Raw genomic sequence first — 21,222 nt, 5'->3', positions numbered from 1 at the left:
GCGGCAGGTAGAATATCTCATTTGTAAATCACGGCATACATGTTATGAGCACGGGGGAAAAGGCTGGGCGATTACTTGCTCATCAGTTGAAGCAAAGAACTGCCAATCAGACAATCTCTGCAATTAATGATGAGCAGGGCTGCAAGAATACTGATAGCTTAAAAATTAATGCATGTTTTGAGAACTACTACCAGTCATTATACACCTCTGAGGCTTATGAGGACCCTCCTTCCTTGGAGGACTTTTCTGGAAAAATTCACATTTCCTCCGTCAATCCAGAGCTGGTTGCTGGGTTGGAAAAAGACCTTACCGTCGAAGAGATTAGTTTAGCCATTAGATCTATGCAAAGTGGCAAATCACCGGGACCGGATGGATTCCCAACAGATTTCTTTAAAAATTTTTCGGATCAGCTCTCTCCTTTATTGCTTTCTGTTTATGAAGAATCGCTCCTACTGAAATCCCTGCCACTAACTACGCGGCAAGCAGTTATCTCTTTAATTCTTAAAAAGGATAGGAATCCCCTAGAGTGCAACTCATACCGACCGATTTCCCTTTTAAATACTGATGCCAAAGTGCTGGCTAAGGTCCTTGCTCGACGTTTGGAAGGGGTTTTACCATCTATTATATCCCCAGACCAAAACGGGGTTTATTCTTTCTCTAATGTCAGGCGACTTTTAAACATTGTTCATAGCCCCTCCCCACCCGGCGTGCTGGAGATAGTTCTTTCACTAGATGCTGAAAAAGCATTTGATCGGGTGGAATGGGACTATCTTTTTGATATTTTGGGGAAATTTGGTTTTGGGCACAGATTTATTGCTTGGATCAGACTCCTTTATACAACTCCGCTAGCTGCTGTCCGGACTAACAATAATATATCTGCTTACTTTGAGCTCCATCGTGGCACGCGACAGGGCTGTCCTCTGTCCCCACTCTTGTTTGCAGTAGCAATGGAACCGTTGGCCCTAGCCCTGAGGCAAAGGGCTGATATCGAGGGCATTCAGCGGGCAGGGCTGGAGCATAAAGTCTCATTATATGCAGATGATATGTTGCTGTATCTATCAAACCCCAGCTCAAGTCTTCCTAAATTGTTGAATTTACTTACCGAATTTAGTGAAATATCTGGATATAAAATTAATGTTCAAAAAAGTGAATTAATGTCTATTGGTGATAAAATAAATTTGTCTTGTTTAGACTCAGTCCCTTTCAAAATTAGTCATAATAAATTGAAATATTTGGGTGTTTGGATTACACGCAGATATAAAGACTTATATATAGCCAATTATTAGCCCCTTTTATCTAATTTGAAATATGATTTTGAACGTTGGGACAATCTGCCTCTTTCACTGGGTGGACGAATTAATACAGTAAAGATGGCCATACTGCCAAAGTTTTTATATATTTTTCAGTGCCTTCCATTTTTTCTAACTAAATCTTTCTTTTCTAAATTGAATAATCAAATATCATCATTCATTTGGAATAAAAAAACCCGCCAAGAATCAAACAAAGTATATTACAGAGACCACGTTCAATGGGAGGGATCGCACTCCCGAATTTCATGTACTACTATTGGGCAGCCAACATAAGACCAATGTTCTACTGGGTAACTGAGGATGACTCATCCCATGCTTGGCCCGCTTTAGAGGCGGCGGCAGTTAGACCTACTTCGTTAATAGCTTTATTGTGTTCTAAACTACCATTTACACAGCCCATATCTAGCCTAACCTCTAACCCAATAGTTATACACTCAGTTAAGATCTGGAACCAAATCAGACGGTCCTTTGCACTTAAAGATCTATTACAGGCTGCTCCAGTTGCAAAGAACTTCATGTTTACCCCATCAATGATGGATGAAGCTTTTGATGTTTGGGCTAAAAAGGGTGTGGTTTCATTATCTGATCTTTATATCGAAGGGAATTTTGCTAGCTTTGAGCAGTTGGTACAGAAATATGACATCCCTAATTCGCATTTTTATAGATATCTGCAGCTTCGGAGCTTTGTAGCGTTGAACTCTAATTGCTTTCCATCATTGCCTCCTGCTTCTCTATTAGACTCAATTTTTGAATATAAATCAATCGGAAAACAAACTGTAAGTAGGATATATGAATTACTTAATAGGCATAATCTAGAGTCACTTAATTTGCTTAAAAATAAATGGGAAACAGATTTGGAGGAACCTATTTCAGAAGAAATTTGGCACAATATAATAAAAGGAATTTTTTCGTCATCCATCTGTCTTAGGCATGCTGTGATACAGTTTAAAATTGTTCATCGCTTGCATTGGTCCAAGACCCGACTCTCTAAAATTATGCCTGATATAGACCCCATATGTGATCGATGCAGACAGTATCTTGCCACCCTGCTGCACATGTTTTGGACGTGCCCGAAGCTTTACACATATTGGGTTAACATCTTTGAGACCTTCTCCAAGACGTTTGGAGAGAGGATAGAACCATCTCCATTTATTGCGTTGTTTGGTGTGGCCCCAGAAAACATAATTATTAACAAAAGGATGAACACTGTGCTGGCCTTCGGATCTCTCCTAGCTAGGAGGCTGATTCTCTTTAAATGGAAGGACTCTGTTCCACCGACACACACCCACTGGATAAGAGAGAGTATGGGTCAACTTAAGCTGGAAAAAATTAGACATACCATTAAAGGGTCTACTGAGAAATTTTATGATATTTGGCAGCCTTTCTTAACTGTCATAGTAGATATGGATGCAGATAAGGCGGTAATGTGACAAAGAAAAAGTAACAGAACGGGGAATCTTCATTAGGATATGCTACCCTAGGCTTATAATACACTGTTTGTTTCCATCCTTTTTTTGGGCTTCTGTATGTATGCATTGTATATATATGTCTGGCGATTGGGGAGTTGGGATGTTTGACCTTAGTTTGGTAATTTTGTATTTCTGTGTTTGTTTCTGTACTTTTATGCTTGGATTTCTATGTATGTGTTATATGCTGCGGAAACTAATAAAAAAACTTTGAACAAAAAAAAAAGAGCAGTGGAGCAGTGAGACAGCACAGACTGGGGTTAAAGGTCAGCGTCTCTTCCTGCTGCGGTGTGTCTCTCAGACCTGTCTCTCTCTCTCTCTCTCTCTCTCTGTGACTTGTGTTTCTCCTGAGGTTTAAACCATAAAGAGGACCAGAGACAGTAATGATAAAGAAGTGAAGGAAGTATAGACATGTGAAGAGTGTATAGAGACGGGAGAATCGTGTGTGTGTGTGTGTGTGTGTGTGTGTGTGTTAAATTCAGGACTAACAGATTTCATCTGATTCTAAAACTTCATGGAGTTATCACTGACATCATCACACTGTACCGCTTACAGAAGCACAAAGGGTTTATATTTACAATTGAAAAATAGAGGTTGATTTATTTATAAAACATTTCAATATAAATCTGATGATTAAAAATGACAGTAAAATGAAAATACAGTAAAAAACAACAAAAGAACACTAAATCTTTTACATTAAACACTTTAGTTAAACACCAGCATGTACACCTGAGTGGGCGTGTCTAATGGCTACGGCTCACCTGCTTCACTTCATCTCCGTACACTGACCCATATGTGTGAATTTACTCCCACTAGATGGCGCTCTTGGTACTCATGACTCATTTGAAAATCTATCACTGTTAAAAGTTTACATTCACACTAAACTATAACTATAACAGTCGCTCACAGTTCACTTTAAGGCACCTGTGGGAGACGAGGACGGGGAGACGGGGAACGCAGATTCACTTCACCCTGGAGGACGTGTCACACAAAGTTTGAGGATGCCGTAGGACGGATCAACACCGTGTGGGATTGGGTGGCGACTGACCCCATGCTGTCGAGATGCAGAAGGTTCAGACGACTGTAACTGTTCAGAGGAACTTGGTGGAGTTGTTTAACAGTGACATTGAGGACGGGCAGTTGGACAGCTTCAGAGATTGCTAGTTTTTTATAATCAAACCTTTACTTCAATAACTAACGGTTCCCATTATGAGCCTTTCTCAATTAATTGGTCTCTGATGAAATACATTTTAAAAAAAGAATAAAAAGAAATGTGACTTGCACAACAAAGTGGCTGATGTACGTTTTCATTCAACAACAGTGTTTTTGCTAATAGCAACTAACATTCTGGGGCGACTTATAGTCCAGAAGAAATGGTAATAATGGAGGACCAGATGTTTCAGTGCACATCATTATTGTAGGAGACACCAGCGGTGTTTAAAATAAAAACACAACCCTGAGCAGTCTGTAGTTTACAGGTAAGTTATTGTAATGAATCAGAAGTCATTATGAATGAGACTTTTAGAGCTCAACACCTCCCGCACACATGGGGACATGTCCATCACATTCTGCTTACTGATGTGTGGAAAGCTCTTGAGAAAAATTAATTTCAGATATATAACCTTGACCCGGTAAGGATTGATTATATCTATTCAGGTCACCTGCTAGTTACAGCCTGGACCACTGGCTCATGAGATATTAGGCTGAAAACATATACTGTACTGACCACATCACAAAAAATATGACATGGTCAGTACAGTTCACTCAGGGGGAGCTCCGAAATACAGTGCTACAAATTCAAATTTAAGTCACGTACACAGTCATACACAGTACAACAGGCAGTGAAATGCTTGTACAACCGCTCTGTCTCTGTTGAGCAAGCCGATGGCGACAGTGGCAAGGAAAAACTCCCTGAGATGGTAATAGGAAGAAACCTTGAGAGGAACCAGACTCAACAGGGAACCCATCCTCATCTGGGTGATAACGGATAGCAGGGATTGATCTGCACTCATACTGTGTGTTAGGAGGCTGGAAGTTCAGTATAACAGGAGATGTAGAGAAGTTCATATGGAGTCCAGTCCAGTTCGGCACCAAGATGAGTCGACAGGTGTAGAGGGGGTTCTGGATCACTGGGAGCAATGTGTGTATCTCCAAACCATCACGAAGCGGAATCCAGCTGGAGGTGGTCCTTCTCTGGATGCCTCAGGATCCACGCAGGGTTGGCCCCTGTCTACTGGAGCTGGCACAATCACCAGATGCCTCGGGATGGTAGAAAAGAAAGAACAGGTGGTAAAGAATTAGCATTGCTTCTGATAGTAGTGATATTAGCAGCACTAGATGATAGTGTGCGTTTAAATGTACTGGAGTATGAGGTTATGGGATGAGTTATGTGTATGCCAGGCTAATGAGATGTGTCTTTTTAAACTGGGAGACTGAACACAGTCAGGAAGGCTATTCCAAAGCTTAGAAATAGCTCTTTTGTGGACTTTGATATTCTGGGAACTACCAGAAATCCAGAGTTTTGTGATCATCCAGAGTTTTGTGATGATGTTGAGGGGAACCAGACTCAACAGGGAACCCATCCTCATCTAGGTGATAACGGATAGCAGGGATCGATCTGCACTCATACTGTGTTAGGGGGCTGGAAGTTCAATATAACAGGAGATGTGTTTAGGTTCATTATTGGAGGAGCTGTCGAGCGACTGCAGTCACAAATCCTCAGAGAACAGCTGTCTACATCAGCCAAGGCCAGGTTAACTTTTTATCACAGAGCAAAATAAACTTCAGCATATGACTTCCAGCATTTGTGGTGTCAGTGATTGTTAGCAAACACTAATGAACTTGCCGTCTCCATTAGAGTGAGGTGGTGTGTGTCTGAAGACTACTTTTTCTGATGAACAATCACTCCCATCAGCACAGCTATGACCAGAAACATCACCACCATCAGTGCGATCCCCCACGCTGGCATTCGACTCTCCTGCTCTGGACATGATTTCCCCTCTGCAACACACACAACATTTTTTTGGTTTGTCACACTTTTGTACACTTTTGCCCTTCATACCCCACTCTCTGTAGTTTAGTGTGTAATTGAGTATCACTGCTGCGTGTTAATAAAAATATCTGAGGACTGAACATACAGCCTTGTAGACGTCTAAACTCATAAACACAGACGTACCGGAGGAAACACTGCGGCGTCTGAGATTGTGAGTCTGAGACACAGGGACTGCCCCAGCACCCTGATCTGCTGCTTTACACCCTAAAACACATTACAACACCATCACTCTGTAGTACCTCACACACTGATATACACAATATAAAGCACGTTTATGGCATCAATTTATCCACATTAAAGCATCATGATGTAAAAACAGCCTCCAAACAAAACCAGAGGGTAACCTTCCTTTTTACAGTTACAGTTCTTACAGTTTCTAACACAGCTCTGTGTTTTACTTTCCTGCAGAAATCAGAAGGAAAATCTCCAGAGGAATGTGGAAATGAATCATGACTTCTGTACACTACTGAGGGTCCTGCAGAATGATGTAGTGATGGAACCTAACCTCCTCCCTGCTTCATCAGCTGTACTGTAAGCTGTGAGGTGTAACTCTGTGTATGAGTGGGCGTGTCCCAGGTGTTGTCCAGTGGTTAATGAGACTAACTGTGTGTCTCAGCGTGGGTGAGAGTAGGTCTGTACGGTCCGCAGTACTGAGGAGAGAGCAGCTGTCTGACTAAACCCACATTCACACCCAGTCACAGAAGCACTTTCAGTAAGAACACACATCTGATAACGTTATGGCATCTTAAACAACACGCCGTCTCTGCACTCATCACTTCTAAGTCGCTCTTAATCGCCTCTGAACTGTTCGTGTCGTTCTGTTCACGGCTAATGCTTAGCTACAGAGCTAACTATCTTTTAACACGAGGCTGAATCCCAAATCCCTCTCAAACCCCTGATCAAGGGCACTACTTGGTGTGTGGAACAAGGGATTGTACACCATGTAGTGCACTAGCTTTCTATTTAATGCTATTTGGGATTCGACCCAGAACCGAGAAGCTAACGGAGCTAACGGAGTTACTGTTGTTGAGGAGAACTCAAGCCCCCATCCTCCTCCAAATGACCCGCCCAACCGCAAGTTCTGTCCTCCCTCGAATGCATACAAGTCTGTCTGCCTATGACTGCCTGCCCTCCCGCCCGCAGGTCCCGTTCTCCTCCGCCCATCCGCAAGTCCTGGCCTGATCTCAAACGCTCTAGATCAGAATGAAAGGACATGAATTCCCACAGAAACACTCCAAAATCTTGTGGACAGCCTTCCAAGATGAGTGGGATGCTGCAAAAGGAGGACCGACTCCATAGTGAAATGTATGTGTATAAAATGTCATTGCAGGTTTATATGCTGGTTATAAAGATAATTCAACATAAATCCTAAAAAACAATCAAACTATGCGTTAATGACATATTATGATAAAAAAAGAGAGAATATTACCTCCTTCACCACCTAGTGACAAGAAAGCAACATTTCACATGCACTACACACACCTCAATTTAATGCACACTAGTTTTATCTTTATGAGTGCTCGTTGTAAGGGAGTGGTAATGCTGGTATCATGATCACAGCACAACTGGAGACAGTAGATAAACAGTGTCCCATTGCTAAGTCAGAGTGAAATCCCAGGGACGCCTCAGGGAAGGTCCTCAGAGGGAACTGCATGATCATACACCAGGGCCCAGAGGCATCTCTACTTCCACAGTTCAGGATGTGTTATAGTTATGACCTCAGTAAGGTACCAGTGTGTACCTCCCACCCCCAGTGTACTGTCAACCCAAAACCAGGTTTTATGTAGGAACCAGGAGCTAGGATTAGACAGTCTCACCTGTGACAGTATAGGAAGCGATGACCTCTTTATTCTCGGTGTCCTGCACAGTGTACACACCGCAGTCAGAGTCCTTCACTTCACTCAGAGTCAGAGACGACTTCAGCGATGCTCTGCTCTTATATCCTGAGTCACACTCAAGTTTACGCCCATCGACTGTACACACTCCGATAGAGCCATCATCAGCTGACTGCTTAAAGGTCACCTCAACGTTCTCTGTGATGGGCAGGTCCAGATGAAGAGCTTCTCCATGCTTCATCTGTCTGGTGACCTCAAGAGCTGAGGGAAAAGGAGCACACACATACAGTGGGTCTAGAAAATAATCACTTAAATTAGAAAAACAGAATCACTGATTTGGAAAAGGATCACCCCCTCCTAAAAAGTATTTGTAAACTCAATCAGTTGAAGCTAAAAGAAGATTTCGCAATATTTGCCCACACTTCCTTGTAGAACTGTTTAAATTACATTAAAAATTGAAGGTTGAAAGGTTAACCTTCTTTCCATTGACAACTTTCTGGCAGAGGACGGCAGATTTTTTCAAGAATTTGACGGTATTTTTCCCGCTGCAAAAAAACCCCCAGGACAGGATATTACTTCTTCCATGCTTTACTGTAGGAATAGTGTCATTTGGATGGCGAGTGTATAGGATTTCCTCCAGACATACGGTTTTGTATTGTGGCCAAATAATTAAGTTTTAGTCTCACCTGACCGCCTGCTCAGACGTGACACATGCATGTAGCCTTTCTTGAACAGCAGAGGTTTTAAATCCAGGTGCCATGAGTAAAAGTCCTCCCCAGTATTTTGTTTTAATCACTTAGATTTGCTAGGATTTGCTAGATTTCCAGGTGATTGAAACAAAATACTGGGGAGGACTTTTACTCATGGCACCTGGATTTAAAACCTCTGTTGAAAAGTGATAAAGCCTTAAAAAAAAAATCCATCTCCTGACAGTGCGTAACTTTATCCTAGAGATCTTTTGACAGTGCTTTGACACCCATAGATGACCGTTTGCTTTAGTTGCACTACCAGGGACTGAAATGCTCCATCTTTTCATGTTGAGCTAATCAAAATGACCAGAGCTACGCCCCCGAGTGGCGCAGCGGTAAAGCGCTCGCCCTATCATCCGGAGATCGGTGGTCGAACCCCGGGTGATGCTGTTTTTCTCTCACAGCCGGAGGCACAGAGAGAGCTGATTGGCCGAGCTCTTTCAGGGGGGAGGAATGAGAGGTACTTGTGCTCCCACATTAATCACGGCTCTACAGCCAATCAGGGGCGTCTGTGAGCTCGCGCATGCGGAAGGAGCGGATAGCGCTTTACTCCGAGTGTGTTACTCCGCCCCTTATGGTGCGTGAGCAAGCAGTTGGAAAAGATGCGGTCGGCTCGCGTCACGTGGTTCGGAGGAAACACGGGATAGCTTTCGTCCTCCCGACTGAGTGGTTGTAGTGGCCTTGATGTGTGTGGGAGCCTCCTAGCGACGGGGAGTAATCAGCCACGACTAGATTGAGGAGAAAATCGGGGGAAAAAGAATTGGACAGGACTAAATTTATTTAAAAAAATGAAAAAATAAAAAAAATGCCCAGAGCTGATCACAATTGACAGTCAAATGGCTTTGTGTACGATTGAGAAGGTGATCAGCTTCACCTGATGAGTTACATCCTTTTAAAGAGGGGGGTGATCCTTTTCCAAATCAGTGATTCTATTTTTTTTTTTTTTGGTTATTGGTGTTATTTCTTTCAATTGGATGTTAAAATTTGCACTAAATAAATATAACTGAATAAAACAAAAACTGTGTCTGTCTTTATTTTAGACTGCAATGCAACAGAATGTGATTATTTTAAAGTGAGTGATTCTTTTCTATATCCACTGTAATTTTAATATTTTGTGACATCATAATTTCTAAGGATAAAGGAGAGACAAAGAGTTGACACTTACGCTCGATGCGGAGAATCACATCACACACATCTCTGCCGTCACATCGACACGTGTACCAGGTTCTCTTACTGTACTCAGCTGCAGTGATGGTGAGAGACAGGTTCCCCCTCACGTACTGATCATAAGAGAGTTCATAGCCCACCTCTGACCAGCAGGATGTCTGATCACACCCAGCCACACACACGCCTTTATTCCGGGGCTGGATCCATTTCATCACTCCAGAACATCTCCCAGTACAGAGGAGTGTAACGGACTGGTTCAGCTTGGCCATCGTATAACCAGCTGGCACAGAAGCAACTGCTGCAGGAAAACAGAGTAAAAACACACAATGAATGCCTGTGTGTGTGTGTGTGTGTGTGTGTGTGTGTGTGTGTGTGTGTGTTCTAGTACTAAAACCAGTGATAAAGAAAATAAACACACCTTTTAAAACCAGCACCAGAAACACAAGGATGCTGAAGATCTTCATGCCTGTGGAAACACAGAAGAATGTTACGCTATGCAGCCAAAAGTATGTGCACCCCTGGCCACCAAACCCACATGTGGTTCTTTCCCAAACTCTTCCTATGTATCTTGTAGCGTTACTCTTTCCTTTCCTGCAGTTAAAGAGTTAAATATGATGAAATTAATTAAGGTGTCATGAAAATAACATTTAGAGGATGAAAGATCTCAGAAATCGAGGCTGATTTTAGTCAGAGTAAACAAGACACAGAGCGAATACTTGATGATTTCAGATACTAAGTGCGGAAAATCTTTTATCAGTTCTAGCCAGAGGCTTTAAACTAAATCTGATCTGAACACAGACTTCTGTCATTTGAATGACTGGCATCTACTATAGAATTACACCTCACCAACAATGTCTCTGATAAATAAAATTTCTATACAGTTTGCCGTTACCCACATCCTCATGTAGACATGTTAAAGTTTTATACAAAATAAAGGAAATAAATATTTTAGACTATTTATAATACAAGTGTAAATAACAGAGCCTGGATATTAAGTTAATAACTGAGATGAATATTACTGCATGTAAATAAATTAATAAATAAAACTGAAATGGGTAATGTCGATACCTGCTCTATGTCACGGCCCGCCAGGTCATGCCCATCTGGCTAACCAATACATCATGATCACCCGCGAGTCCACACTGCAGTTCACTGCTTCTGTTTTGCTGCCTCATTCACTGGTTCGAGCACATCTGTTCCTCCTCTCATTCATCACTCCACTCTATATACCTCTCTCACAAACAACCACTCCTTGACAGATTATTGTGTACCTTCATGCCCAGTTCTCCAGTGACTTTACCTGACTTATTTTACAGATCTCGACCCATGCTTTGCTTACCCTAACATTACCCACACACTAATATTTCACTTTCGCCTTTTTTCTCCACGGAACTCACACTGCACCTCCAGCGACCAGCGCATTTTCCAACACACACTCTGCGTTTGGATCCAGCATGCCTGCTTAGATCGAGACAGTATGATCTGGCCATTTATGAATCCAGCAGAGGTTGCACAGCTGGAGGCCACGTTGCAGAGCCAAGGTGCTCTTCTAGGATCTCACCAACAGGACATTCAGCTAATTATGACCACACTCCACACCGTCACCGAGACTCTGGTCTCTCTCACAGAAATGGTCAAGTAACCGATCCACTCAGCTTCTATCACAGTGCTCTCTCTCATCCTACAATTACAAACGTCATCCTTTTCCATGGATTGCTTCAATACATCATTACACTCCTTCCTGGCAGAGCAAGGGAACGGGGAATATCCTTATGGGATACTTAGGTCATCTAGTACAAGCCTGCCCATTAAAAGCCCGGGCTCACAGGTAATTCTGGAAGTACAGGAGGGGAGCACACTCAATCCTCTTCCAGATCTTTAACTATTGTTTCTGGTGACTTTGACTTATAATAATCTGTCTCATGTCATAAACACCCTCGTAGATTCTGGAGCAGAAACCTAATAGGATCCTCCACAATCAACCATCGCAAGATTCCGTCTCACCCACTCAGGCAACTTTTTCAAGTCCAGGCACTAGATGGCAGCAAACTCCCTCGAATCACCCACCACTGCAACTCTCTGGAAAGCATGCTGAAACTATCTCCCTCCCAATCATTAAAAGCAACCATGCACCAGTTGTTCTGTGTCTCCCATGGCTCAAAATGCACAATTCCCTGATTGATTGGGAAAAAAAAGAGCGTTCTCTAATGGAGACCCACCTGCCTGTCTTCCTGTCTCTGTTCTGCCTCCCTCAAGAACAAACTAATCACCTCACAAGAAGAGATCCCTAGTCTTTCCAAGGTCTTGGTCGAATACCATGACCTCACGCAGGTGTTCAGCAAATGACCTCAGGATCAGAGAAGGTGATGAATTGAAACGGCCTTTAACACCACCACCGACCATTACGAATATCTGGAGGTCGCTTAACCAATGCCCTGGCAGTGTTCCAGGTCCTCATAAATGAGGGGTTAGGACAACTACAACATTGGGAATCGTGAACTTTTAGCAGTTAAGCTTGCCTTAGAGGAATGGAGACACCATAGGAGGTGAACACCCATTTTTCGTATGGACAGACCATAGAAACCTGGAATGTTAAGTCGGCCAAAGACTTAATTCACGTCAGGCACACTGGTCACTATTCTTCTCCAGATTAAATTTCACATTGTCTTACCACCCAGGCTCCAAAAACGTCAAACCTGATGCCCTCTTTTGACAATTCTCCACCCCTTTGGACATGCTCACGTCAGAAACCATCGTACCACCCTAATGTCTCATGGCCGCCACTCAACTGAAAGTGGAGAACAAGGTCTTGCAGTCACTTGAATGTGAGCTGAGTCCTAGGAACATCCCTCCCGGACTGCTGTTTGTCCCCCAATCCATTCTCTGGTACTAGATTGGGGTTAGAGTGCCACCTAGATTACCTTCCTCCAATAATAACACTTGCATATTAACTGTTGTCGACCATTTTTCAAAATCTAATCACTTCATCCAAGCTTACTTCTGCCAAAGAAACCGCTGAAACTTCATAATAAACTACATCTTTCATCTCCACAGCCTCCCTGTAGACAGGGGCCAGGGGTAGCTCAGTGGTTAAGGCATTAGACTACGGTTCGGAAGATCCCAGGTTCAAACCCCACAACCACCAAGTTGCCACTGTTGGGCCCTTGAGCAAGGCCTTAACTCAACTGCTCAGATGTGTAATGAGATAAAAATGTAAGTCACTCTGGATAAGAGTGTCTGCCCAACAACTAAATGTAAATGTAGACAGTCCCAGACAGGAGACCTCAGTTCTCTTCACAAATCTGGGCAGTCTTTTGCAGCCTCATTAGTGCAGCACCTAGCCTTTCATCTGGGTTTCACCCCCAGAGCAATGGTCAGATCCAACACATCAATCAGGAGCTCAAAAAGACCCTCACATGTATGACCTCGAGAGACAAAGCTTCTTGGAGCCACTTGCTCCTTTAATTGGAGTATGCGTATAATTCACTCACCACTTCTGCCATCGGTATGTCGTTGGTACAATGCTGTCTAAGTTACCAACCACCATTATTCCCCACTCAGAAAGAACTGCAGTCTCTTCAGCCCAAGTGTTCATCCGCTACTGCAGAAACTCATGGCGACAGGCCCGTGCTCAGCTGATACTCACTGTGAGCACGTTCCAGCGAGGACGTACTGTATTGTTTAAAGAGTCATGCTCTCCAATTGCAATCTGCCACTCAAGACCATGTCCATTAGGTCCAATTACCATGTTGATCACATCATCATTCCTTTCTCCATCAGACTAGCTCTTTCTGTCTTCATGTGCAGAGTCCATTGCACATTCCATGTGTCACCATCACATACATATATATATATATATAGTCTTCCAAATAGTGTTCGGGACTCAGACACAGTCTCAGTGTTTAAGTCCAGTCTAAAAACCTATTTATTTAGCCAAGCATTTTTATAAATAGATTTGCCATAGGTAAAGGAGCAGATCTGGGGGACTCATGGACGTAGAGTATTATGGTGAACTGGTATGTTTGGATGCTGTCTTCCTCACACTCATTGATCACTCAGGTTTGCTGACGGTGAGGTGATTGTTTGCTTTACATCTCAGTTCCCCCTCATGTTTGTGTTTCATTCTGGCTCTCCCTTTTAGTTATGATGTCATAGTTAGTCCTGCCGGAGTCTCTGCTTGCACTCTACAGTTAATATACATTCACATTATACATTGTGTGACTGTGACCATATCTAACTGCCATCTCTCCTCTTCTTCTGTCCCCCCCCCTCTTTCTCTTTCTCTCTCCTCCTGTCTCCCCCTTTCACTCTTTCTCTCTCTCTCTGTCGAGCTACACATGTCGTTCCTGAGCTGCCAGTAATCCAGACTCCCTCTGCCCTCCGGACCTGTCTGACCCATCCTGGTGCCCCGCTTCTGGCTGAAGATCTCGTCACATGGATGCCCCGTGTGTCTCTCTGGGATACGTCTGGTGTCTGGGGATGATTCTCTCTACCTAGAAAATGGTTCTGGCCTTGACTGGTGATGGCAACTGTTTCTCTTGGGACTCGACAGTTCGATAGTTCATGACTGGAACTTCTTACAAGTCTATCTGGGTCTTCAATAACTACCTGGACTCCATATTAACATCAATTAACATCAGCTATTATAGCTGAACTGCCTCCCACCCTACACACTGTATAAATGCAGATCATTTACTGCTTTCTGTTTCACCCAAATGAGGATGGGTTCCCTGTTGAGTCTGGTTCCTCTCAAGGTTTCTTCCTATTACCATCTCAGGGAGTTTTTCCTTGCCACTGTCGCCCTCGGCTTGTTCATCAGGGACAAACTGACCATTTTGATTCATACAAATTCACATTTCATACAAACCTAAATAATTATTTTGACTGTGTAAAGCTGCTTTGCGGCAATGAAAATTGCTAAAAGCACTATACAAATAAAATTGAATTAAATTGAATATATATATGTGTGTGTTTATCAAACTGTAAAATCGATTTTCATTTTTTAACATCAACATGAACTATAAATTTGGTAAAACACCGCAAGCTTCCGTAGTTCTCTGACGCCCCCTCTGTGACTCACACGTGGGAAATACGAGATACAACATGGCAGCGTGCTCTGATAAAACCAATGAGCTTGTTTCCAACAGAGGCGCGGTTTCTTTGGAAATTGTTTGGGTTCGCAACTTTACACATTGAACACGCCAAAGCCTGCTTTAAAATTTGTTCGAAGATTGTGCCAACTGAAGCAAGCAGAACGACTAAATTACTCGAGCACCTCGAACAGAAACACGTTGATCAGAGTTGGCTCTGCGAGCTAAACAAGACAAGAGTAACGCAAAAACACTGGCTACAAGCCAGGTGAAAACAGCGCCCACTTTCCCCCACTCTATCCCATATGATAAGAGGAGCCTTATTTAAAAGATAGAACTGATGTTTTGGCGTGTTATATCGCTAAAGACATTATGCCCATATACACAGTTAAAAAAATAGGCAGCTGTTTGATTTTATTTAGCATGTAAGTTGCATGTGGTTTAGTCCAAATAAGCAGTTCATGTTCGGTTATATTGTTTTGCTTAAATAACTAAATTAATTAATTAAAAAAAACCTACACCGTCTGTTTTTTTATTTTGTTCATTTTAGGGAAAATAATTATTTTAAAATCAAAAATCGAATTTAGTCTAAAAATATTGGAGATTAAATTTATGGGACATATCTCCCAGCTCTAATTACAGGTATGATTTAACAGAAATAAATGATTATAAAAATTATAAAAAATGTGAAACTTAAAACTCATGGTTATAAAAAGCTGAAAATTAAAATACTTAAAATTTGATTATATGATTTAACATGAAACTTGCATGACAGCTCCCTACACGGCTCACTCCTCACGGGAGAGACATAGAGCACGAAGGAGTTTATTACTGAAACACAACCGTTACAGTCTTATTATACAGTATAACTCAAACAGACTGGGAAAGCCTGGGTTCTGTTGGAGAACACACACACACACACACAGTTACAACACTACACACTCATGACTCTAAGTGGTGTTTATCTTACCTTTATCAAAATCCCTACAGCTCCACTCAGCTCCGCTCAGCTCAGCTCCACACAGCTCCACTCAGCTCCACTTAGCTCCGCTCAGCTCCGCTCAGCTCCACACAGCTCCGCTCAGCTCCACACAGCTCCACTCAGCTCCGCTCAGCTCTGCTCAGCTCTGCTCACTCTGTACACTCTCACTCCTGCTGTCACTTATCACTCCGTGTCACTGAAGCAGTGCAGAGGCAGGTCCAATTAAAGTCACTGCGAGAGTCACGTGACCAATGACGTAACTGACTCATTCTGCCCTTCTGGTGTAGCTGTAGTATCTGTAGTGTAGTCGCTCCGCTGTGAGTCATTATAAAGGGAATTTTTTTTAAATCTATAAATAACGATTCAGGAGAACTAAACCTTCTTGTTTGCGTTTCATAATTCCCTTTAGTTCTAATATTAAATAAAATGATGAAACTGTTGGCTGGGAGCCTCGACACCTACACCAGGCTTCATCTCACCATCACTGGACTGGATAAAAACTGTATAGAGACCAGTTTGACATTGGCAGTGGATCCTTGGGTGCTGTGGGCTGCTGGCTGGGGAAAATCGAGTGCATCTCCTGTGGGTTGATCAGATTGGGATCTGGGGAGTTTGGAGGCCGGGTCAGGGGCCATGGGCTCTCTGCTCTCTGGGTGGTGGGCTAGAGTGCACTGGGTGTTTTGGTGCCTTTGTGTCGCCGCGGGCATGGGTGAGCCTCGGATGCCCCTGACCCTTTCACCAGTTTACTGGGGTATCATTTTTGGGGTCTAACAGCTGATCAGTGTATAGTGACACAGTGATGTTTCAGAATTCAATCGTACCCAGTATAAGGACGATATATGTTGATAATTCTCATATTTTCCAGCCTCCTTTATATATATAACATGTTTAGTATACAGAGTGTCTCTGTATCTCAGTGAACATCACCAGTGTCGCTGTAGTGTGTTAGAGATCCTCTGAACATCGTGGGATTTATTACCTAAAGACCCTGAATGTCTACCGCACTGAACACCTCCACACACTCGGCTTGTAGAGACTCACACTGAGCTGGAGAGGATTCACACAAACATTACACACTACACACTAAACACGGTTCCTCCTGGGGTTCCTTCTGTTAGTTTACACTTGTACAGACAATTAATTAAACAGAAAGTGTGTGTGTGTGTGTGTGTGTGTGTGTGTGTGTGTGTGTGTGTGTGGGAGTGTGTGGTTCAGCAGAGACACACTCCTTGGCAGTGACAGACATGTAGAGTAAATGACATCACACACACACACACACACACACACACACACACACACACAGAGTGTACAGACATGTCCTAACAGTGCAGTGACGCTCATCCTTATGTGATCCTGTTAGAGGAATAAACCACGCGTGCGCATCATGACGTTACCGATACTGAGTGAAAGTGTTTATATAAACCCGTAGGTGAGTGTGTGATTGCGTAAGTGCTTGGAGATTCCTGACAACACGTCACAAACACACTGTAAATCTCAGAACAGGATAAAGACAGTGAAGCTAACAGCAGGATAAATATCATTAGCCTCTATGCTAATACACCCTGTAGCAGTAAAACCGCTTCTCGTTAACACTTGAGCGGGTGTTTTTTACCTCTTTTACTCAATGCATGTGTGTGTGTATGTGTTTAAGAGAAAGACAGATAGATAGAGAGAGAGACCCTGTGTAGGAAATGTTTAAACACCACTGTGGATAACATCCGGCTTCAACACCAGCTAAAACACACGCAGCAGTGATCAATACCCCCACCACTATTGCGCAGGCTTCAGCTCGCTAGTTTTCGTGAAACACACACACACACACACACACACACACACACACACACACACACACACACACACACACACACACCATATAGTAGCTGCCAACTTTTCAAAACAGCTTGGAGTGCGATTTTGAATTTAAGGGCATTGGTTCTGTGCGTACACACACGACGCCTCATTGCACGCGCCCGGCCATTTTTTTCTATATATTTTACATAAATATATATATTTATCTCTTAAGGGCACCAAATCTATCAGTCACTTTTCCCAGCGGTGTCAAGCACATCCTTCTTAACTGGCATCATAGCCAGGTACTAGAGTCTGATTTGACTCATTGTCCTCCAAGCCAGGAGTGGAGCTGACGTAATGTACCAGAAGACCGCTCATGCCTGACCTCTCACAACTGCTAACTGGTATGGTCAAGGCCAGCTGAATTATTTCTTCCATAAAGAGGGACATGTCAGTCTGCGCCAGCCTGTGGGGTCGTGAGGCGCTGGGCGAGATAATGAAAACTGGGCCCACTGGTGTAAATAACCGTCATAGCAATTGCACAAGTTAGGCGAAAGCACATACAATGGCAATATTTAAGCGTCTAAATGTGCATTACGTATAAAATATTCATATATATTCAATATATAAATAATATAAATATAAATGAATAGTACAAGTACTAATACTATAGCAATAAATCATGTATTATGTCTAGCAGAACACGTGTTTGGTTTGTACTTGCTTTTCTTCTTCTGCTTTTCTCCTTTTCCTTTTTTCAGCATCAGAAAGATACTGTTTGGTTGCCATGTTATTCTTAATTAAAAAAAGGAACAATGTGCATCGCATAGATTAATAAATGCACTGTATAAATGAGACAGACGATGATGTAAGAGCCAATGTACACCGGATAAATCAATATTACCATAAAGATTCAAATATTAGGACCTTTATTTTTGACAGCACATTTTCTGTCATGCAACTTTCTAATAAGCAATGAAACATTGATAAAGGGTGAGGGCAGATCTAAAATAGGACACTTTAAGACATTTTTGACTTTCTATCAAATGTGAGCAAGTTGAAGAGGTATGGTGGGATCTTTGTGCACGAATACTATTATCATTACGGCACTCCAGCTCTCTCAGTATATCGCAGGCAGTGGGATGTAAATCAGTATGTGCTGCTTTCGTGTAGGTTTTAATTTTTTTTACGCTTTTGTTTTGTATTTATTATTGTTTTTAGAAATTTCTCATGTATTAATTATACAAAGCTTTCCTTGTGATTTAATATGGTGGGTAATGTTTTTACTCACTGTTGTTGTGAATTGTATCCTGTTTAACAGGTCCATGTGTTAAAGATACGTTTATGTATTCACATGGAGAAGCAAATGCTTTTAATAATGTTCTAGGCAACCGCCTGTATTGCCTGTTGGACAGGCCAGCCTCTCTTATGTGCTTCAGAAGGTTTTGGCATCCATCTATCAGCCCCACAAGTTGACAACAACAACAAATCCATCCATTTGTTTGCCTTTCGCCTCCGTCCAGATGTGGAATCACTGTGTTTCTCCATAAGGAAGTCACTTACTGCATCTTTATATTAAATTAAATAGATTTTTTTTTGTAAAGTGCTTTAACCAATTGTCATTGTTGCAAAGTAGTTTTAAAAAATAAAAGAAAATTACGGAATGTGTGTGAATCAGAATGATCAGATCGTCCCTGATGAACGAGCCGAGTGTGACGGTGCTGAGGGAAAAACTCCCTGAGATGGTAATAGGGAGAAACCTTGAGAGGAACCAGACTCAACAGGGAACCCATCCTCATCTGGGTGATAACGGATAGCAGGGATTGATCTGCACTCATACTGTGTGTTAGGAAGCTGGAAGGACCCCATGCAAAAAGAACTTGGTATGAGCAGTGAAGGGTTAATGTGACTAGAATATGGTAAAATTCCATAAGACCCTAAATACATGATAAAGCGGTATATAAGATGAGTGAGTGAGTACATGAGGGACACAATGTGTTTTTATTGAGCACTGCAGCTAGTTGGTCATGACTGCAGATGTGCAGGACCATTTTATTAACCATGACATGTGGGGCTTTGCTTATGCAACTAACTGGTTCTTTAGTTCTTTAATGTTCTTCTTTTCTGTACCTCTTATTGTTATTGTTTAGTCTGTACCTCTTTAACGTCAGCTTACAATATGAAGTGATGGTAACTAACCACAAAGCAAAACTGATGATTATGGCTTGTACTGTAATAGTGCTTCCTGTGTAGAAAAATAATCTCCTGACCATGGTCACTGTGCAAAAGCAGCTTAACAGAATTTATAATGATCAGTTTATTCCTGATGAGCAAGTTGAGGGCGACGGTGGCAAGAAACAACTCCCTGAGAGTTATGGATAATTTATTGGTTTATGTATAGGATCATAAGTCCAGGGGACACATGCTGATTAAAACATTCAAGTTGGACATGCAGGGCACTACAGCTACACATCTATGACAAAGGTTGGTCCTAAAGGAATCATGTAAATTAAATGTTAAAGTTAAACATCTTATTTTCTGTTAATTTTTAAGGAATCTCTATTTTTTAAATATTAATTTCTTGTATAAGGGATTTTGTTTATTAAAAGGAGTCATAAGCACTTCTAGTTATTGATTTAAGTTGGGTTACAGGCTCCTATAGAAGTACTGGCTAGAAGAAAACTGTTCTTTTTTCAATTTGCTATAAACTCAGGCTCAGATCCTAATACTTACATCCTGATGTGTTAAACAACTCCCAAAAAATGGCACATGTTTTACCCACCCCAATTTTTCAATTCATGTTCATTTGAAACATGTGACTGACGAGTATCGTTATTTTTTGCCCAGGTGTACCCTGTTAGACTAATTGGTTAATTAATTAGTAGTACTAAAAGGCTACTGTTGGTTGTGCCCTGGGTTTCCCTCTGATGATTGCAAAAATCAATGTGAATGCCAGAGAACTGTTTATGTGAGAAAAGTCATGGAAGCTGAAGAATAGGGATATTAGTTTAAAGCCAGTACAAATAAGTCAGGTATAACAATTACAACAATTTGCAATGTCCTGAAGCAGAAAGAAACAACTAGTGTCCTAATAAACAGACATCAATCAGATGAGCCAAAGTAACCATGAGCAGTCATCATAATCATCTAAAAAACCTCCTCAGGGCCGGGATGAAGGTCTCACTATCCACCACCCAGAAGGATTCTGAGAGCAGAAATATAGAGCTAATAATATCACAAGCTGCAAACTTTTCATCAGCTGTAAGAATCAGAAGGTCAGGAATGAATCGAATGATGATGGAGATCATGATGGAGCTGCAGCTAAATTCAGAATCTATAAAAACAATTTACAGAGCAATGCATCCAATCGAACTGGGAGGAGATTCATCAAAACAAGAACCCACAACATCACAGACTGAAAAATGCCAAATGACTTCATTCGGGAAAAGTGAAAGGTTTTAAAAGTCCATCAGCTAAAGTTTTTCATTAAAATTTTGTTTTTTAAAAAAGGGTTTATTCTTCACAATACATTGTCCTTGTGGTGGCCCTATAATCCCAGTGTTAGTATTTCCCTTATTTTCCACATTTTCTACATTTATTTTTATATTTTAAGCTATGGCCACATAGACTTTTGTTTTTATTCACTATATATTTTATTTTGGCAGATTTGTTTCCTAATTTGAGAGCTTTCTGTCTCATGCTGTTGATTGAATTATTATTCTTTTTTTCATGTGACCTGGTGAATCCTGGTGAGAAGATGAGATGGTATACTTGTTGAGA

The 21,222-nt window shown here is 41.9% G+C and overlaps 1 protein-coding gene across 1 annotated transcript; it reads right to left on the bottom strand.

Moving 5' to 3' along the window:
- Positions 1–5,657: 5,657 nt before the first annotated feature.
- On the bottom strand, positions 5,658–10,715 carry LOC128534137 (uncharacterized). The gene is made up of 6 exons (XM_053508434.1): positions 10,648–10,715; positions 9,998–10,045; positions 9,578–9,877; positions 7,646–7,924; positions 5,952–6,032; positions 5,658–5,776 (listed from the first exon to the last, which is right to left on the bottom strand). The coding sequence occupies exons 2-6, from the start codon at positions 10,041–10,043 to the stop codon at positions 5,658–5,660; spliced, it is 825 nt and encodes a 274-aa protein (XP_053364409.1). The 5' UTR covers positions 10,044–10,045; positions 10,648–10,715.
- Between the last annotated feature and the right edge of the window lie 10,507 nt (positions 10,716–21,222).

This window comes from Clarias gariepinus, chromosome 12, assembly GCF_024256425.1.
Source record: "Clarias gariepinus isolate MV-2021 ecotype Netherlands chromosome 12, CGAR_prim_01v2, whole genome shotgun sequence".
Lineage (NCBI taxonomy): Eukaryota > Metazoa > Chordata > Actinopteri > Siluriformes > Clariidae > Clarias > Clarias gariepinus.
The sequence above is the reverse complement of the archived record's forward strand: the minus strand, read 5'-3'. Positions and strand labels throughout refer to the sequence as shown.

Bases quoted from the DNA above. Each gene is read 5' to 3' on its own strand.
- LOC128534137 (XM_053508434.1), bottom strand. From the start codon at position 10,043: ATGAAGATCTTCAGCATCCTTGTGTTTCTGGTGCTGGTTTTAAAAG. The intron at 9,878-9,997 runs GTGTGTTTATTT...GTTTTCCTGCAG, and splicing joins TCTGGTGCTGGTTTTAAAAG to CAGTTGCTTCTGTGCCAGCT. The intron at 7,925-9,577 runs GTAAGTGTCAAC...CTTTTCCCTCAG, and splicing joins TGTGATTCTCCGCATCGAGC to CTCTTGAGGTCACCAGACAG.